The sequence below is a fragment of the Xyrauchen texanus genome, chromosome 29, assembly GCF_025860055.1.
Source record: "Xyrauchen texanus isolate HMW12.3.18 chromosome 29, RBS_HiC_50CHRs, whole genome shotgun sequence".
Taxonomy (NCBI): Eukaryota; Metazoa; Chordata; class Actinopteri; order Cypriniformes; family Catostomidae; genus Xyrauchen; species Xyrauchen texanus.
Genome location: NC_068304.1, coordinates 11,553,712 through 11,574,625, shown reverse-complemented (window position 1 = coordinate 11,574,625; position 20,914 = coordinate 11,553,712). Strand labels below are relative to the sequence as shown.

Here is a 20,914-nt window from a genome sequence, read left to right as displayed (position 1 = left end):
CTTCTGGGACGACAGCCATGCAGACCAATTTGATGCAGTGTGTGGCGTATGGTCTGAGCACTGACAGGCTGACCCCCCACCCCTTCAACCTCTGCAGCAATGCTGGCAGCACTCATACGTCTATTTCCCAAAGACAACCTCTGGATATGACGCTGAGCACTCAACTTCTTTGGTTGACCATGTCGAGGCCTGTTCTGAGTGGAACCTGTCCTGTTAAACTGCTGTATGGTCTTGGCCACCGTGCTGCAGCTCAGTGTCAGGGTCTTGGCAATCTTCTTATAGCCTAGGCCATCTTTATGTAGAGCAACAATTCTTTTTTTCAGATCTTCAGAGAGTTATTTTCCATGAGGTGCCATGTTGAACTTCCAGTGACCAGTTTGAGGGAGTGTGAGAGCGACAACAACAAATTTAACACACCTGCTCCCCCATTCACACCTGAGACCTTGTAACACTAACGAGTCACATGACACCGTGGAGGGAAAATGGCTAATTGGGCCCAATTTGGACATTTTCACTTAGGGGTGTACTCACTTTTGTTGCCAGCGGTTTAGACATTAATGGCTGTGTGTTGAGTTATTTTGAGGGGACAGCAAATTTACACTGTTATACAAGCTGTACACTCACTAATTTACATTGTAGCAAAGTGTCAGTTCTTCAGTGTTGTCACATGAAAAGATATAATCAAATATTTACAAAAATGTGAGGGGTGTACTCACATTTGTGAGATATTATATATATATACACACACACTTTCAGATGTGAAAGTAGAGATTTAGAGAAAAAAGGATTTAAATATTGATCTGTTTCTCCCCCACAACTGTTATATTGCTTCTGAAGAATGGATTACTCCAGTTTCATTTATGTGATTTTTGGAGCTTTAAAGTTCGGGCCACCATTTACTTGCATTGAATGGACCTACAGAGCTGAGATATTCTTCTAAAACTTTTAGCTTGAGTTCAGCAGAAAGAGCAAATTCATACACATCTGGGATGGCAAGAGGGTTTGACTTCTTAATTTTTGGGTGAACTATCCCTTTTATATATATATTTTTCAAGTTAAAGCTGGGAGAGGGGGGTATCGCCTAGGATCTAGCCTAGGGCACCAAGTAAGCCAAAACTGCCACTGGTTAGATGGATGGATGATAAATGATGGACGGATAGATGCCTGAATGGATATATCAGTAACAGAGACCGCACAAGCTCCAATACAAAGTTATCAGCATATTCTGACAGAAAATATACATAAATACTACACTGTATAATAGCCTGCGCAATACTACAGAATGTGGGAACATGTGATGGCAGGTTAATAAATAGGTAAAACACATACCAATGTCAGAATACATTAAAAGCTTCTCTGCCAGATTTGGTGAGTATTGTGTAAATGTGGTACTTTGGGAGAGGCAGACAGTCTATTGTGTAATAGCAGCAGGCAGAAAAACACCCTGTCGACTCCTCTGTCTGCTGCCACTGATTTTACATGGACCACCTGTAGACTCGTGTCTGCTGTTGTCAGGTGAACTTACATCAAGTGAATCAGAGTAGCTGACACGATATGTCAAGTAGTGACAGCAGTGTTCTGCAGTGTGACACTGTGCTCATCAAACACAGTGACAGCAGTGTTCATCTAAAACTATTATGAACAACATTTCCCTCTTTAATCCTTGTATAAATATTATGCTTGCCATTTTTATGACCTAATATAAATTGAGAGACTGCACTTTGGATTTTTACATTAAAAAGTTTTTTTGTAACAAAAGCATATTTCTGAAAGTCTGATGTTCACATTTTTTATTAATACTTCTATGTGGAATGAAGAAATATCCAAGTACACACCTCTCATCACACGTGTTCTCCAAAAATAACATTTGATCATGGAAATCTTACACCCTATGTTATTTCTTACACCATTTGGATATGTTTTAAATAACAGATATCATTTTATATAGAGAGCCAATATTTAAACAACATACACTCTGGCATACAATAAACTATATAGCCTAAAACATAATGGGAACAGATAATGGCAGGAAGCCAGAAATCTGATATATGGCAATATACTGGACGTACAGGGTTGGGGAGAAACTGAATATATGTAACGGGATTACATATATAAAATACAAAATATAAGTAACTGTAGTCCACTACAGTTACAATTTAAATAATTTGATAATTAGAATACAGTTACATTCAAAAGTATTTTGATTACTGAAGAGATTTCTTTGCATTTTTTTGTCATTTGTTTCATTTAATATTTAGTCCTTTCAGAAGGAAAACATTTATACATAAAATGATGTGATCCAAAGTGCATTTGAACAGCAGTGAAACACTTTCTTATGATGTGTTACATTCATACGAGCAGACAGAGAAGTTTGGAGCAGAAGAAATAGAAATAAACCTTGTGTAAATTGTCAGATTTACGCTAAGCTAAAATGCTATTTCTAGCCATTTTACATGCACATGTTACCAGACACGATCATATCTTTTTATCAAGAATATTCCCGTTGGATCATAATTTCTTTTTTCTAGTAAGACCTTTGATATTTAGGTTTTTCAGAGAATGTAATTTTAACATGTGTATTTTGTCTTACTGTACTGGCAGAGTTTTTATAGTCAAAACAAGTGAATAAATCTACCAGTGCTGAAGAAGTAATCCAAAGTATTTAGAATATGTTATTGACTTTAAGTAATCTAACTGAATATGTTACAAATTACATTTGTCATCTATAGTGGAATACATTTCAAAAGTAATCCTCCCAACCCTGGGTATGTAAAACACATATATGAAATGGTTTTCAGTGATATAAAAAAAGTCACAAACCTGCACATGTATGGAATATATTTAAAAATAGTACAAAATGTAACATATAACCTATGTATTTCCCCCAAATAGCCTACAAGTGGAATATTAATATCTACATACTGTATATGCTCAAATATATCAACTATAAATGTATATAGGCCTTAATGTTCATTTATGGCCATATATCACATTTTGAACGAGAGATACACATTCATAGGGCAGATTTCATTGTGCCAGAAAATCTGATATTCCCATTTATACAAAACTGTCCTTATATTGCACAGACGTGTTCATACTAGATAACAGGAATGACCCAAAAATAGTGAAAAATCAGTGTAAGAGAGTTTCAGGTCATCTGACAAGCAGAACATTTTTTGTCAACGTTATTTGTTATTTCATAACAGTCAATAGAGGTGTACACACCCAGTTAGGACATATGTATCCTTCATTGAATGACAGCACGATGACTTCACTTCCGGTAGGTCCAGTTTCAGACGGCCGGTGGCGCGCTTGATCTTGTTTTAGCGCTGGAGATCTCGCGGCAGGCGGAGACGCGCAACATTTATTGCTGGCGCTGCGCGTGACACAATCGCAGTAGGGAAAACGCACGAGAGAGACACAACAGCCACCCGAGGACCATTTACAGAGCAGATTTCTGTTTGATAACCACGTGTAAGAGTCCACAGCGGGATCATTTCAACGAAATCCCAGAACAGACCAGCCGAGGAAGATGGGTTTAGTCCCTGCCGTATCTGTGCTCATTTTGGCCATCGCGGTTCCGAGCCTGGCCGGTTACATTGAGGTATGTGCGCGCTATTATCTCAACCTCATTTATAGCGCATGCTTCATAATGCTCTGGGTTTCTCACATTGTCTGTATTGATATTTGACCCCTGAAATCAATATTCCTAGATTAGGACAAATTTGCTATTCAAGTGCTCAATCTGGAAAACCATTAGTCTGAATCTGGAAAACGTCCCATTATATGATTTATTATTATTATTATTATTATTATTATTATTATTATTATTATTTATGCCAACTGAATGTCAGAACAGAGAAAACATTTCAATTTTGCACGAAACCATACGTAATTATCCATGTTTGGGTTACCAAAGCTGGTTGAGATAAAGGAAAAACAATGTCTCTGTCTCCAGTCAAACTGTGGGGATTAAATGTCGTCACAGTTTAATTTGAGTTTATCTTTTATGGTTATTTGTCTTTCTGATTGGAAAACTTTAACAATGAACAACAACATTGATTATCTCATGTCTGTTTAAAGTTCCCTGGAGCTAATCTGAATGTGCACTTTAAGTATGAAGACAGAGGTCTTTCTGAACATCTAGATACTTCCAAATCTTCTCTTAACCTCTAATGAGGTCAGACACCCAGGGATGCTTTGGGATTTTGGTAATAAAATAAGCTTCTATTTGTTAACAACATTAGTTAACATAAACTAACAATGAACAATAGTTTTACAGCATTTATTAATCCTGATTATTATTAAATTTACATACAATTTTTTTTTTAATCAAAAGTTTGTTTGTTAATGCAGTATATGAACTAACAATGAACAATTGTATTCTTATTAACTAACATTAACCAAGATTAATAAATGCTGTAAAAATACATTGTTTATGATCCCTAATGCACTAACTAATGTTAACTAATGGAACTAATGTTTCTGAGATTTTTTAAATTTTTTTTTATACATTTTGCATCAACATTGAAGCTAGAATTGTACATTAGAAGAGCTCACACATTTGTCTTTGATGTCTCTATTGCAGGGGACCTTTTAAATTGTTTTTGTCCCTCTGAGGATTTGAAGTGCTAGTTGCACATTTGCTTTTTGAAGATATGACTGTGACCGCATAGAAATGAAATAAGATGAACAGTCAAAAATCAACCTTAGACTAAGGCCTTACAATATTTGAATTTACCTTTAAATAACTACACACATACACCATTACGCATACATAATATACACCTGGAATAGCTTTCAGGTATTTGGTCTGATCAGCCGCATCTCTCAAAATGGCAATCTTTCGGTGATAAAGTGCTCTTGGGATGTTAAAGGACTTGTATCAAAGAAAACGTGTTCAATATTGTGAAACATGTCAGTCATTGGTAAGAAAATGCAAATATTAAAGTAGGTCAAATAACTGGGGTTGCATTGAAGAGGCTCAAACACACCTTACATTGGAGGGGACCTGCTCTTTTTGTCTCTGCAGTTTGTTTTAAACTGTACCTACTCCTGGCTGCCCTGGTTGTAGACGCAATCTGGTGCTTTTATATTTGTGCCAATATTCCACTCCTCTCTGACAGCCTGCGCTTCCAATAAGATGTCAGCTCAGCCTTAGGCATGATTCAACTAATTATGGAGCGATTCTTTATTGCTGCCATTATAATGGCGTCAATGCACTGAAATAAATTCTAAAATGATCTCTCTGTGTTCTTGCCTAATTGATGCATTTAGGGAGAAAAGAGCTGCATGTGACTCACCACTATTGGGTGGTGCAGTGATGTTCATGAATATGTACAGTTCAGCATTACGGATGGAAATCAAGGAATCATTTTACAATTAGATCAATATTCAGAGCCTATCCCATTTCTGATATCACTGCTTTTTTCTTTGCTACACATTGGACTCCTTGCATCCTTCATTGTGATTATCTGATACTTTCTTTGGGTGTAAGATTTCCATGATAAAATGTTATATTTTGGGAGGAGGAATGTGGTGAGAGATGTGTATCTGGATAGCATTGTGTTGTTACCTGTCAGCAGGAGTGGGGTGCTGAGTTGGTGAGTCTCCTTGACCTCAGACCAGATTTAGGTCCAGTCCGGAACATTCTGCAGAGGTTCTGCGCAGCCCTGAGCTCTCAGTTCCTAAACATCCATCCAATTGAAAAATCCTGTTTCTTACTGTATGTGAAGGGAATTATTACCTCCTTTTTTCTTTTTTTGCAAGGTGTCCTTTTAATTTGTTGGGAGACAAAGAGAATGTGTTAATCACATTGGGTTGTCTCTTTGGGTGTTGATTCTTTTTCTGTTAGCTCAGTGAGGCCGGTGTGAGCTTGCATTTGGCTTTTATTGTTCACTCAGCTGTGCGCAAGTCCCTGTTAAATAACCATGACATATTTGCTCTAGTCCAAAACCTAGTGAGTTGCAGGTGTAAGATACACAAGGATTTTAACACCTCCTTTTCCAAAGTAGGCGGCATGATTATGTTGTACTCTTAAGATACTTTCTTTTTGCGAAATTCAAAGGCAGCATCGCATCTGTCCTTTGTGGGCTTAACCATAATTTCTTCAGATTGATCACACTGTGGATTTGGCAACATTATTTTGAATGTTTTGCTGCTGAAATGGGTCTGTGCTTACAGAAATTCAATCACAGTCGTCCAATGGCTGAATCTGGAAGTGTTGTTGAAGGTTTGTGGGCACGTGTATGTTCCAGTTTCTGAGTGAAATGGCCACGGAGTGGTGCCAAAAGCAAGTTGTTTTAGTTGGTAATGATGCAATACTATCAACTGGATCACATATTTTATTAACTTTAGCCCAGAACCCAAATCTAAACCTAACCATCAGTAGAGTAAATGGTGAAAATGTAATCTCCGAATAGCACTCGCCATTATTTATGTGAACGCGCTTACTTTCTCGTAGATTGCTCATGCAATGCACTTGCTATCAGTTGCGCTAGGAAATGTGAAATCATCCATGAATTGTGAATTGAATTGAAAATGACTGAGGGTGGGTTGTGCTTGTCAGTAATGTGCCAGTATAGAGTTGATTTCAGTGCACCTCAACTTTTGGAAACAATATATTGAATTCCCATGTGATCAACTTGAGTTCTTTGTCATGAAAAAGATGTTTTAGAGGAAGTAGATTTAAAATTTTATATTAAAAAGTATCAATAAAATGGACTATTATTCCCAAGATTGTTGTGTGCCTTGTTATTTTAGGTTTATTAGAGCATTGTGTTCTTAGCTTAGCAACATGCTAATGGCAAACTCTATGGAAATCAACTGACAGTTAAAGGGATAGTTCACCTGAAAAATCTCTCAGCATTTGCTCATGCCATCCCAGATGTGTATGACTTTCTTTCTTCTGCAGAACACAAATCAGGGTTTCAGACCAAAAAAATTACTAAGGAGCCATTGGCTCCTAAACTGAAACATTTATGAAACATTAAAATGGCTGTTTTTGTTGCCACATCACAGAATTGCTTGATTTAGATTGTTGTTCAAAAATAAGATAGAAAGCCAAAGAAAAGACAGCTGATAACTCATTAATCAGTGTTTAATATATATATATATATATATATATATATATATATATATATATATATATATATATATATTATCTGTATATCTGAGTGCACAAATTTGTTTTGCCCTTTTGTCGCATCATTTTCACACCCCTTTCATAATTTATACAAATATAAGGGATAATAATTTTTTATTAGAGTATTACCCTTCAGAATGTACATGCAGATATTTACTTAAGCATAGTATCAATGCATTTACAGTAGTAGTGTGCTATCATCTTGTGCATCAGTGAATGTTTGCACCTTGTGTAATAGATGTGTAATAGTCCCTCAATGGTCCTAAGTATCAAAAGCTGGATCTCGCATCACAAATAAATAAATAATTTATATATAAAATACATATTTGTATACTATGTAAAATAAATTTTAGATATGCACTCTCATATACGTATATATATAAATATATATGTATGTGTGTATATATTAAATTGATTTTACATAGTATACAAATGTGTGTGTATGCATGTATAAAATTAAAACAATCTTAGTCTTTCTTTACTGTTACCAGTTGGCCCCAAACAGAGACTTTAAGAGGCAAATAGAATGAAATCCCAGATGCAGTTTATTGTTCTACTCCAATCTCAATCAATAATTACTAGGAAAAAATTGATTAGGTACATAACACACGACTTATAAACAAGCCCGAAATACACATGGGACTACTATTTTGAAATGTCTGCGCTCTCAGTTGTGAGCTCACTGATGGCTGATTCGCTGAGAAAGTGACTCGAATTCAAACTGCTACCCTGAGCGCCTGGTTTCAAACGAGTTCTTGTTGTGTGATACATTATAAAGACCCATTTCAAAGAGTCATTGTTCATAAATCGGACATCATGGCTTGCACTGTGTTTGTTGTTGCGTGCAGCCAGCGAGCTGCACGCAACAACAAGCAGAAAGGGTGAAAAGAAGCGTGAGACACTGGCGATCTAAAGATGTTTTAAAAAACTCACAGATGATATTTGACGAAACCGCATATGAAAGCACACCTGATTGTCGTCAATGGTGAATAGATTTTAAATGATTGTCGCAATCATTTATTTTTGGTCACATTTGCGACCATTTTAGTCTCAGTCTGGAAAAAGTAAACCATAAAAGTAACCATATGAATCCAGTGGTTATATCAATGTCTTTAGAAGCGATATGATGGATGTGTGTGAGAAACAGATCACTTACACATATTTGATGTGTTTATGGTAATTCACATTATCACCTATCGCCCTCTACATGGCAGTTAGAAGAATTTAAAGCCAAAAAGGACTTAAATATTGATTTGTTTCTCACTCACTCTTAGCATATCTCTTCTGAATAGATGGATTTAACCACTGGAGTCATATGGATTACTTTTATAATGCCTTTATGAGCTTTTTGCAGTGTCAATTTTGCACCCATTTACCAACAGAGCTGAAATATTCTTTTAAATAATTTGTGTTCTGCAGAAGAAAGTCATACACATCTGGGGTGGCATGAGGGTGAGTAAATGATGAATTTACATTTTTGGGTGACTATCCCTTTAAGGTGCTGTCTTAGAAGATTCTTTCTAAAAGAAAGTCTCTTGTTAGTGTCATTTTTGCTGGTGCATCTGCCCCATCATTGGCACTATGAATTGAGTTAGCTTATTTTCCTCACCTTATTGTTGTCTAATGTGGAAATTAACATTCAGGGTAAAATGGTCTAATGCCTGTTTCTCTTAAATAGTTTTAGTCATTTTAATTAGTTTAAACAAAGTATCCAAAGCAAAGCTCATTCCTGGCCAATGTAGCACATTGCCAACTAATGCAACACAGTCTTGCTGGAATTTTACTGGCACCAAATCATTTTTTTATTATATGCAAAGCATAAATCACAGGCTTGGTTTTCGAGAATAACACAAGCTATAAGCCCTGTGCTCTTTTCCTTTGCTCTGAAATGGTAAACTTAAGCATTGTCTCTTTTACAGCTTGCACGAGAGTCCACTTTGCTCTGTTTATGCAGGCTCTTGTTATGATTACAAGAAATAATGAAATCTAACCTAATTTACTTCATTAGTACACATTACTGGTCTTATTTTGCATAATTGTCATTGACTTAAACTATTCCAAAGAGAAAACATTGTTTGTAATCTTCCATCAAAATGTAATAACTCGCTGCTCTGAAATTACTTGCTTGGTTGCTAACGTCACCAAGACCTCTTTTTTTCAAACCACCATACCAGTAAGGAACACCCACTTTTCACCATCTAATCAACATCCAATGGTTAAAATCAAGCTCTGTCCTATATTTCCTCACATTGAACATCTTGTTTCATTTGGAAATACGTCAAAAATGGTTTGCAATTGCCATTTCGCGTTGAATAACATTTGAGCGTTGCTGATTCTGTCCATATCTATCAAGCCAAATAAGACTCTGATTTTGTCAAGCAGCCCTGACATTTTACTGAAGTACATGTTGAAGTCAATGCGCTGACACCATTGCAGGATTCTGCATTTTTTGCATGTCACACCTGTGTTAGGTTTACCATACGGAATAGCTTTGTGTATGCGTGAACGTTTGCGGGGGTGTGTGTGTGTGTGGTTTGTTTTCGGGGTGGATTGCGTCTGCAGCCTTTGCAGGCATACAAGCCATTTGTATGCAGACGTCTTTGTGTGGATGTGTTAGGAGTGCTGTTAATAGCATGCTCACACCAGAGGGATGAATGGATGCTGCCGAGGGGCTATTGTGAGCTCTGAATTTGTGCAAATAGCCTGACCAACATGTGGACCTAGAGGGACATAACTGCATATATGTTTACCTGACACAACGACGGACAACCAGGTTAAAGAGCAGACGTTAAATATCACATTGTGCATTTCTCTTGACGTTAAAATCAGGATTACTGTATACTTCAAACCAAGCATTGGCCTTTGCTTCTGTTTATTTACCACAGTCTCATTTATATTTGACTAACAACATTATTTCTCAAACGTGTAACACTGCATACAGGCACAACTTGAAAAATGCAACAGGTCATTTTGTCAATCGTTTGGTTTCTATTTGTAGCCCCGCCCACGTTAAACTCTCATTGGTCCAAAATCCAGCTCCAAATAACTGTACTACACATCAAAAAAATGTTCTGGCACCAACAATCATTCATGTAATTTTCTAATCAGCTATCATGTGGCTGTAGTGCATAAAATCATGCAGATATGGGTCAGGAGCTTCAGTTCACATCAACCATCAGAATGGGGATAATATTGACCTCAGTGATTTGGACCATGGTGTGATTGTTGGTGCCAGATGGGCTAGTTTGAGTATTTCTGTAACTGCTGATCTCCTGGGATTTTCACACACAACAGTCTCTAGAATTTACTCAGAATGGTGCCAAAAACAAAAAACATCCAGTGAGCGACAGTTTTGAGGATGGAAATGCCTTGTTGATGAGAAGGTCAACAGAGAATGGCCAGACAGCTTCGAACTGACAAAGTCTACTAGTAACTCAGATAACCGCTCTGTACAATTGTGGTGAGAAGAATATCATCTCAGAATGCTATTCTGAGATGTGGGTTGGCACTGTTTTGGCGGCACAAGTGGGACCTACACAATATTAGCAGGTGATTTTAATGTTGTGGCTGATCATATATATCATCATATAGCCCTATTACAATCAATAGAACAAATACTTTAACAAAAGTACAAAGATACACATTAAGAAAACAGTGCTTGAAATTTTTAACAGCAGTATCAGGTATTCAAGTAAACTTTAAGAAATGTTAAAAAGGAATGAAACATAACCCAGAGCTACATGATTACTGGTGTTCACTAAACAACTATGATACATTAATATTTTTAAAGCAAATAAAGTTATCTAATTAAGATCAGTGAGTGTGAACACTTGTACCAAAGTGAAATATTAAGATTCTCGTTGTTTCTCGATGCGATTGACGTAATGAGCAACCCTGGCATAGAGTAAAAGATCAATCCTTTCAATATTTGTGTCTTTCAAATAAAGATCAACATCTGGGTTTTAATCATAACAGTTAATCACAAAATCCTTTTTCGTTTGTGAATCCATGCCTAGTTACCAAGTATGGCGTTAGCAACGCCAATGTCATATGTTGGATTCCCATGGAACGCACATACTAAAATACTGTAAGTTGTCTTTGATAAGTGTCTGTAAAATACTTAAATGTAAATTTATAACAGGTGTGGCTAGAGCTGTATTGTTGGATTACAGGTATCTGTGTTACTCAGCGATGGTCGTGTCATCCATTTCCTGTTTCATAAAGCCTGAGCTATGTTGGCACCGCCCTGCTGCTCATCCTGTGAGCTGAAAGCCTAGTGCTTAGAGAGACACTTTCAGCTATTTCACCAGCCGCTCTGTCTCCACAAATCCTCTTAGTTGTAAGACAAACTCAGGGGAGAGGAGAACATGCTAGCCTGCTAAAGATGCTCCACCCCTCCATTACTGAAATGATGCATACATGCGCGCAAGCACACCTTGATAGCCGCGCCCTCATTCGTGTAAGCCAAGAATGTGATCTGTACCTCAGTCAGTGACACACTTCCTGACTTATCACTATAGTGACTGAACCATTGATATTACCCTGCCCTAAATACTGACACACTAATGGCAGAAATCATTTCAGCATTTGGGTAGTTGACATGGACATTAACTTTTCCCTTTAGGTTAAGATTTGATATTTAGTTTGTATATTTTTTAAAGGCAAGATAATATAATATTTCTTTCAATTAATATGATATCATGAAAGTGATGTTTAAAGTAGTTTTAGATGGTGTTTGTGTCCACTAATCACATACAATTCACGCTGTTACGCACATACGCACGTTTGAGACAACAGTAAGACTCTCATATGGAAGGTCAGTGACATTATATGTAAATATTGTATGTATAGCCTTTACTTATTTTATGATTGTTATTGATGCAAATCTTTGTGCCACATTGCAGGACTGAATAAAGAACATTGGCTGCAGTTCCACATAAACATTTACAAGTTTAATTAATAGTAGGAGGTAAAATCCTCCCTTGTCTTAATGTGCAAGCTTCAAAATGTCTTATTTAGACTACTAATTGTTGGAGTCCTGACTAGCATTTTTGAGTGTCCCCAAGAGATTGACGATTTAAAAATCGACTTTGAGTCACAAAATACATAAAGTGTAGCATTTTTTCATTATTTTGGGGGAAAAATTTAGAGTTTTGGAAAATAGGCCCCGATAAGAAAATGGCAACATATTTCGATTGATTTTCTATCCACGTTGTTCAGTTAAATATTTTTTGGTATATCACAGTTCATGAGGATAGTCACACCATAAGACAATTTCCACATTACTTTAAATTTCTAAATAATAAGAACACAATTTGAATGGTTGTATTTTTATGGGCAAAATCTGTGTTCTGCTGTGTTTAACTTCTTGCTGTCCAGCCCATTGTCCACTGCCCATTTTCAGATTTCCATATTTAAAGACCTCAAATCCATGACCTTTAAACTAACAGACATGGACTAAATGCCACAAAACTACAATTATGATTTAACGGGGTCTTACAAATAGGAATCTGGACTAGGGCTGAACGATTTGGACAAAAAGTCTAAATTTGTTTATTATTTAGCAAAAAATTGCAAAAGGGTCCGTTTACTATTCATAATTTTTTTTTAAACCCAGTCAACTTGAATATTATATTGTTGCAATATATTATTTATTTTGAATGTTTTCAAAATAAAGGCTTGAGGGTATACTGGACTGCATAGTAAATTAAGAAATTGGTATAGAAATATATTATATAATAATAATAATAATAATATTATTTAATAATAATCTGTTGCTTAAATAATTTCTTAATTTACTATGCAGTCCCAGTATACCCTTAAGCCTTTATTTTGAAAACAGAAGGCATGGACGTATCTGTTGTTTGAAGTGGAGTTGACAACGGCCTTTTAATGGGTCATATCACAATTTATTTTTTTCTCCCCAATTTGGAATGCCCAATTCCCACTTACTTGGTCCTCGTGGTGGCGGGGTACTCGCCTCAATCCGGGTAGTGGAGGACAAGTTTCAATTGCCTCCGGTTCTGAGACAGTCAATCCGTGCATCTTATCACGTGGCTCGTTGTGTTTGACACCACGGAGACTCCCTGCACGTGAAGGCTCATGCTACTCTTCGCAATCCACGCACAAATTACCACACGCCCCATTGAGAGCGAAAACCACTAATCACGACCATGAGGAGGTTACCCCATGTGACTACCCTCCCTAGCAACTGGGCCAATTAGGTTGCTTAGGAGACCAGGCTAGAGACACTCCGCACGCCCTGGATTCGAACTCACGACTCCAGGGATGGTAGTCAGCATTAGTACTCACTGAGCTACTTAGGCCTCTTCATATTGCAATTTTGATATTATTTCAGTTAATTGTTCAGCCCTAATCTATTCTGTACCTTACTGATTCAAAATACATCAAGGCACATCTTATTTTTGATAAAACCGCTCTTAGCCTCTTGCTTTCTTTGTGTCTCTATCATCCGTCTTATCTCCTCCTCTGTGTCATGTCTGCTGTTTCAGGTCCCTCATCAGGACCGGCTGCATGAGAGGAGGTTAAATTTAGTGAGCTCGTCAGGCAAACCCTGCTAGCACGATATATCTGAATCTTCGTCTCCTGGGCGCCATGTTCGCTCAATTTATCCTGTGCATTTTCAGTCGCCTTTGTGTTTGAGAGCATGACAGGGAGAGGCACTTTTACCTCCCACAGCATGGCTCATCACAAATTTAGAATCTCAGCCATCAAAGACCCACAGTAATGGTCACATCTTGCAGGATTTAGCACAAATACATGCATCCCATTCCACCTTTAAGGACTAGTTCATCCTTTAATGAAAATTTTGTCATCAACTCTCTCATTCCGTATGTCTCAAACCCGTGTGACATTCAGTCCCATTTATTGCATGGAACACAAAATAAGATGTTTGGCAGAATGCTAGGAACTGACAGCAGAAGTCATCAATCACTTTTTTTTTTTTTTATACAATGAACGTGAATGGTGACTGAGGCTATCATTCTGTCTAACATCCCCTTTTTGCATTCCTCTGAAGAAAAGTGAAGGCATACAGGTTTGGTGTAAATTATGACAGAATTTTCACGTTTCCGTGAACTATCCTTTTAGCTGCGCCATACAGATGGCTGGTTTGCTTTTTGGAAAACATGATTGATTTTGGTGTGTGTGTAGTTTTTCTGCTCATTGCCTGCATCAGTAGTTGTGTTCGGATGGGTTGTGACTCATCTCCCTGCATGTGTTCACAAATGAATAAAACATTTGCTAACTTATTCGGGAGCATGTTCTCTTACAATCACAACAAGACACTTTTATTTTAGCTTCACTTCTTTACTCATTATTTGAATTAAGCTCTTAAATGGTGTGGCATTTTTATACAAACTTGTTTCCAAAATGCAAATAACAGTATTTTTTCAGAGATGAATTCTGAATTTAACTGGCAACATAACAAGATCATGTGACAACAGTGTAGCATACTAAAGCTTGAAATGTTTGTTGATGCACACACTGCATACTGTTTCACATACTGCTCAAGTATTTATTTAGTTGATATGATTATGCTTTCAGCTAAAGATTTTCTCCTGAAATCAGCACCGAAAATCTAGACCACCTCATATTTTTTCAGCTGTCTATCAAATTTCTTGTTTCTATTCGAGTAGGAGTGGCAGCAAATGAATCGGGGAATAAAACAAAACTCCAGTATGCATGGTGTTGCGTTAATTTACATGATCAAATGCTTTTGTAAATTTTGTGTGGGAGATGACTAAGGGGTTGTTAGCCTCATTTGAATCCCGCTCAGGCTTTGACTTGTAGCCCCTCCTGTGATGTGGTTTTTATTTGAATTCTAGGAGCGGGGGTATTCATTCAGAAGTGCTTGTGTACCTTATGCACTTTATCAGCCTTTATCTGGCTATGGAATGACTAAAGCATTTATTTTTTTTTTGTAGATAAAGCCTGGTTTTCCTAGTAGGGAAGTGCACAAGTAGTTGAATACTTGTCATATATACAGTGAAATGCATTTTAAATCCTGAACATACAAACTAAAACTAGCAGTTATAACAGAATGCACTGAGTGGTGCTGTTGAGTGTGGACACAAGTTGATCACATTTGTTGAGCAAACGGTTCAGTCAGTATGTTTAGATGGACACCAAAAGCAGGTTATTGTGAGAATGCTGGGTTCCTGTTTAAATGTACTGGATAAGCAGTGTACACTTTACTCTCGTATATGTGCAGCTCGTCAGAAAGTAGCGTCCCCGTAGCAATGTACTCCCCACGACGCTTCTGTAAACAACAAACATGGCATATGGGAAAGACTATGCTAGCTGAGGTAAGGGACATTATAATTTAAACTGGTGTGTATAAATAAGTCTAGTTTACTCAGCATGTGGATATGCTTGTTTTTCTCAACAAATACATGACATGAGATACAATATAAACATAACTATTATATTTTGAGTGTTTATTTTCGTCCTGTACGTTATTTGCGTCAGTCTACTTAATTAGCAGCTTCGTAATGTAAGCTTCGGATTACATTTCGGATAATGTAAGCATTTCGGATAATGTAAGCATTTCGGACCCGACTTCGGATAAGCGGTTGAAGATGGATGGATGGATGGTAATGTAAGCTTGTTTTGGATATAATTAGAAGAATTTTTTTTTTTATGTGCCTTTAAATAACCTTTATGACTAAAAAAAATATTTTACAACATCTCTAATTAATTACCATCATTTATATAATAGAATATTAGAGTATTTGTTTTATGAGCTTAAATATTCAAATACCAAATTATTGATGAACGCCTGTCCCTATTTCCTAGTCCTTCCCTCTACCACACTCGCTCTTTCTTTATGCCCAAGTAAACAGCTTCATCCCTGCCAAACTCTCTTGCCACACTGCATTGGCATGTGGGTGTTGATTTGCAGGGTGGCTAATGGCTCTGGAGTTTTATTACTTGACTGTTTAGACCTGTGGTAGCCAACCCTTCTCTTCCATACCCCTGATTTAGACAATACAATGACCAGTCCCATAAACATAAAAAAACTGTGTTCCACACCAAAGAATCAGGATGATTCTATGGGAAACTTTGACCAGTAACAGCTCAGCGTTGTGGATTTATCCTCTTGTGTGTGTGGTGGGGTCTTCTCTAAAGTGGTCTGATCTTGACCGGTCTAATGCAGGAGAACAGGGAAGGGAAGAGAATGTCAGATCAAGGGAAGGCAAGCAGAGAGAAGATCAGTGTGCTGTAACTGTATACACCCCAGAGACCTGGATCTGCACTGCTGAACCACCAAAAACACTGCCAACACTGATACAGCAATTTCGTAAAAACGGATACTTTAGAAGTGGAGATCATGATTGGCTGTTCAGTAAAAATCAAAGCATCCTGTTTTCTGACCTCACAAAAACACTACCAGGACCTTCTGGAACATCCATTTAGAAGAAAGTCCAGTTGTCTGAAAAGTTCAGAGACCAGCTTCTTTCAACCAAGGAGATCTTTCATACCTGGAGAAAGCTATCTTTAAGCATTCCCATTTATCCCAATAGCACTTGCTTGACTGGCGCACGACTCACCATAAATATGCAGCCTTAAAGCTGCCGTTTTTGCTCAGGGACTTTGTTCTGGAGTCCATTTCAATCTTTTAGAAGGCAAAAACATCTACTATATTACAATAAAGTATTTTTGATATTATATCAGAAGAATCAGAATCAGCTTTATTGCCAAGTATGCTTACGCATACAAGGAAATTGTCTAGGTGACAGGAGCTTCCAGTCAACAACAATACAAACAATACCAAAAACAGCAGCAAGACATAGGTAATTAAAAACAAAAAAGAACACAAAATAAATAATTATACATACCGGTATAAGCACATACACTCACCTTCATACATACCCACATACACACACGTAGTGCAAATCTAATACAATCTGTATATAAAGAACAAAAACCTGTATATTATGTACAGAGCAAAGTAAGTAATGGCAGAAGTGGATAAGTTGGATAATATAAATTAAAATTAAAATTAAACTGTGTATTGCACATAATTATTGCTCAATGGGGCAATTTAATTGTTCATTAGATGGATGGCCTGAGGAAAAAACTGTTCCTGTGTCTGACGGTTCTGGTGTTCAGAGCTCTGAAGCGCCGGCCAGAAGGCAACAGTTCAAAAAGGTAGTGGGCTGGGTGAGTGGGGTCCAGAGTGATTTTACCAGCCTTTTTCCTCACTCTGGAAGTTTATAGTTCTTGAAGGGGGGGCAGGGGGCAACCAATAATCCTCTCAGCAGACCGAACTGTCCTTTGTAGTCTTCTGATGTCTGATTTCAGTAGCTGCACCAAACCAGACAGTTATTGAAGTGCAGAGGACAGACTCAATGACTGCTGAGTAGAACTGTTTCAGCAGCACTGGTGGCAGGTTGAACTTCCTCAGCTGGCGAAGGAAGTACAACCTCTGCTGGGCCTTTTTCACAATGGAGTCGATGTGTATCTCCCACTTCAGGTCCTGTGAGATGGTAGTGCCCAGGAACCTGAATGACTCCACTGCTGCCACAGTGCTGTTTAGAATGGTGAGGGGGGACAATGTTGGGGTGTTCCTCCTAAAGTCCACAATCATCTCCACTGTTTTGAGCATGTTCAGCTCCAGGTTGTTTTGACTGCACCAGAAAGCCAGCCGTTCAACCTCCTTTCTATATGCAGACTCATCATCATCTCGGATGAGGCCGATGACAGTGGTGTCGTCTGCAAACTTCAGGAGCCTGACAGAGGGGTCCTTGGTGGTGCAGTTATTGGTGTACAGGGAGAAGAGTAGTGGGGAGAGCACACATCCCTGGGGGGCACCAGTGCTGATGGTACAGGTGGTGGAAGTGAATTTTCCCTGCCTCACAAGCTGCTGCCTGTCCGTCAGAAAGCTGGTAATCCACTGACAGGTAGAGGTGGGAACAGGGAGTTGGTTTAACTTAGTCCGGAGTATGATTGCGTTGAAAGCCGAGCTGAAGTCCACAAAAAGGATCCTTACGTATGTCCCCGGTCTGTCCAGATGTTGCAGGATATGATGCAAACCCATGTTGACTGCATCATCCACAGACCTGTTTGCTCGATAAGCAAATTGAAGGGGGTCCAGAAAGGGTCCAGTGATGTCCTTCAGGTGGGCCAACACCAGTCTCTCAAATGACTTCATGACCACAGATGTCAGGGCGACAGGTCTGTAGTCATTAAGTCCTGTGATTTTAGGTTTCTTAGGGACGGGGATAATAACTGAGCGTTTGAAGCAGCATGGGACTTCACACTGCTCCAGTGATCTATTGAAGATCTGAGTGAAGATGGGGGCCAGTTGGTTAGCACAGGAACGAAGGCAAGCTGGTGAGATGCCATCTGGTCCTGGAGCCTTCCTTGTCCTTTGCTTCCGAAAGACACGGCACACATCGTCCTCACAGATCTTGAGTGCAGGTAGTGTAGCAGGAGGGGGGAGGAGGGGGGGTTGCAGGAGGTGTTAATGGTTGTGTGAAATGAAGGTCCGAGTGCATGTGGGGTGTGAAATCGGGCCTTTCAAATCTGCAGTAAAACACATTCAGGTCGTCAGCCAGTCGTTGGTCCGCCACAGGGTTGGGGGTAGGAGTCCTGTAATTAGTAAGTTGTTTCAGGTCACTCCACACTGATGCAGGGTCGTTAGCTGAAAACTTGCTTTTCAGCTTCTCAGAGTAGCTTCTTTTAGCCACTCTGATTTTCTTATTCAGTGTGTTCCTGGCCTGATTATACAAGACTCTATCCCCACCCCTGTAGGCCTCCTCTTTGGCATGACGAAGCTGTCTGAGTTTTCCTGTGAACCATGATTTATCATTGTTGAATGACAAAAATGTCCTAGTAGGGATGCACATATCCTCACAGAAACTGATGTATGATGTAACAGTATCTGTGAGCTCGTCCAGGTCTGTAGCTGCAGCTTCAAAAACACTCCAATCAGTGCAGTCAAAGCAGGCTTGTAGTTCCAGCTCTGCTTCAATAGTCCATCTCCTTATAGTCCTTACAACTGGCTTTGTTGATTTTAATTTCTGCCTGTAGGTCGGGAGAAGATGAACCAGACAGTGATCAGAGAGTCCCAAAGCTGCACGTGGGACTGAGCGATATGCATCCTTTAATGTTGTATAGCAGTGATCCAATATATTCCTGTCTCTGGTGGGGCATGTAATGTGCTGTCTGTATTTGGGCAGTTCGCGTGTGAGATTTGTTTTGTTAAAGTCCCCAAGAATAATAATGACTGAGTCCGGGTATTGTTGTTCTGTGTCTGAGATTTGATCAGCCAGCTGTTGCAGCGCTAAGTTCCCAGACGCGTTAGGAGGAATGTAAACACTCACCAGAATAAACGAAGAAAACTCCCGCGGCGAGTAGAACGGCTTACAGTTAATAAAGAGCGCTTCCAGATTAGGACAGCACATCCTCTTTAGTGTTGTTACATCTGTACACCAACTTTCGTTGATGTAAAAGCATGTTCCACCGCCTCGTTTTCCCCGTTAACTCTGCGATGCGATCCGCTCTGAACAGCTGGAAGCCCGGCAGATGTAATGCGCTGTCCGGAATGGCTTCACTCAGCCAGGTTTCAGTGAAGCACAGTGCAGCAGAGTTTGAAAAGTCCTTATTAGTATGTGTGAGGAGATGTAGTTCGTCCGTTTTGTTGGGAAGAGAGCGGAGATTTGCGAGATGAATGCTCGGCAGTGCTGTTCGAACGCCCGCTGATGGAGTTTAACCAGCGCCAGCTCGTCTCCCTCGCCTGCGTCTGGTAGCGCATCTAAACAACACAGCAGCGCCTCCAACTAAAATGTCCAGCAAAACGTCCGAATATTGAAAAACCGGGAAAAGATTATCTGGTATGTGCTGCCGAATGTTCAGCAGTTCGTCCCTGGTAAAACTGATTGGTAAAAGATTGCTAAACACAGGACAAACTAACAAAAACAACAAAAGAATTGAAGAGCTCCACACCGAGGCAGCCATCTGCGGCGCCATGTTGTATATGTACCGTTAAAAATAATTTTGTCAGAATACACAACTACTTTTGAATGACCATCAATGGAAAAGGATACTTTTTGCCCCCAGAATGGTGTAGGCTATCTATGGCATCTACCAGCAAGGGCTAAATGGCCAATTCTAACCAGGCAAGCCGTGACCCCTTGCTTCAATTAAGTGAAATACTAGCAGCTTATGGGTCTTGCGATAGAGGCACTTTGAATGCGCAGAGCTGCTTTTATTGGTGGCAGTGACCGTGGAGAATTGTTCAATCTGAAATCACCAGAGGCAGGCTTCTGCTCCTCTGTCCTGCTGTAAGATGAAGAAGAGAATTGTAGGAGATGCAGGTGCCTTTGGGAGAGGCCTGAAGCAGGACGCCTGTCGTGGAAAGATATACAACCCTCAGAAGTGGGTGAGAATGTGAGAAGGGTATTGCTGGCAGAATGGAGAGAGAGAGAGATCAGGTGTAGAGTTTTAAGCAGAGACGGGCTGATGTAATGCTCCATGGAGAATATGGTGCACACATTCAAAACGGTGGATGTTCACTCTCTGGGGAAATCAAAGCATAGCTCATTGCAGGCATGGTGCTATTGTCTGGTTACCCCCATTTGTTTCTTTTGAATCCAGTAGAATAGAATAGCTTGATTAGTGGTGCTTGCTAAGTCAAGCATAAACTATTAATCTAAGTATGAAACTCAACCCATTCCATTGGTGCTATAGACATGAGTAATGCCTACAATTATTTGGTTTGTTTAAAGAGCGGTTTGCTATTAC

The 20,914-nt window shown here is 38.9% G+C and overlaps 1 protein-coding gene across 2 annotated transcripts in view; it reads left to right on the top strand.

Annotated features, from left to right (window-relative positions):
• The first annotated feature begins 3,359 nt into the window (after nt 1–3,359).
• Nucleotides 3,360–20,914, top strand: part of LOC127622892 (amyloid beta precursor like protein 2-like) — an 86,459-nt gene continuing 68,904 nt past the window's right edge. The window contains exon 1 of one of the 2 annotated variants that reach the window (XM_052097027.1): nt 3,360–3,604. In XM_052097027.1, the coding sequence (XP_051952987.1) occupies nt 3,533–3,604 (72 nt within the window). In that variant the 5' untranslated portion in view covers nt 3,360–3,532. The remainder of the gene's footprint in view (nt 3,605–20,914) is intronic. The other variant, XM_052097028.1, reaches the window with a different exon arrangement.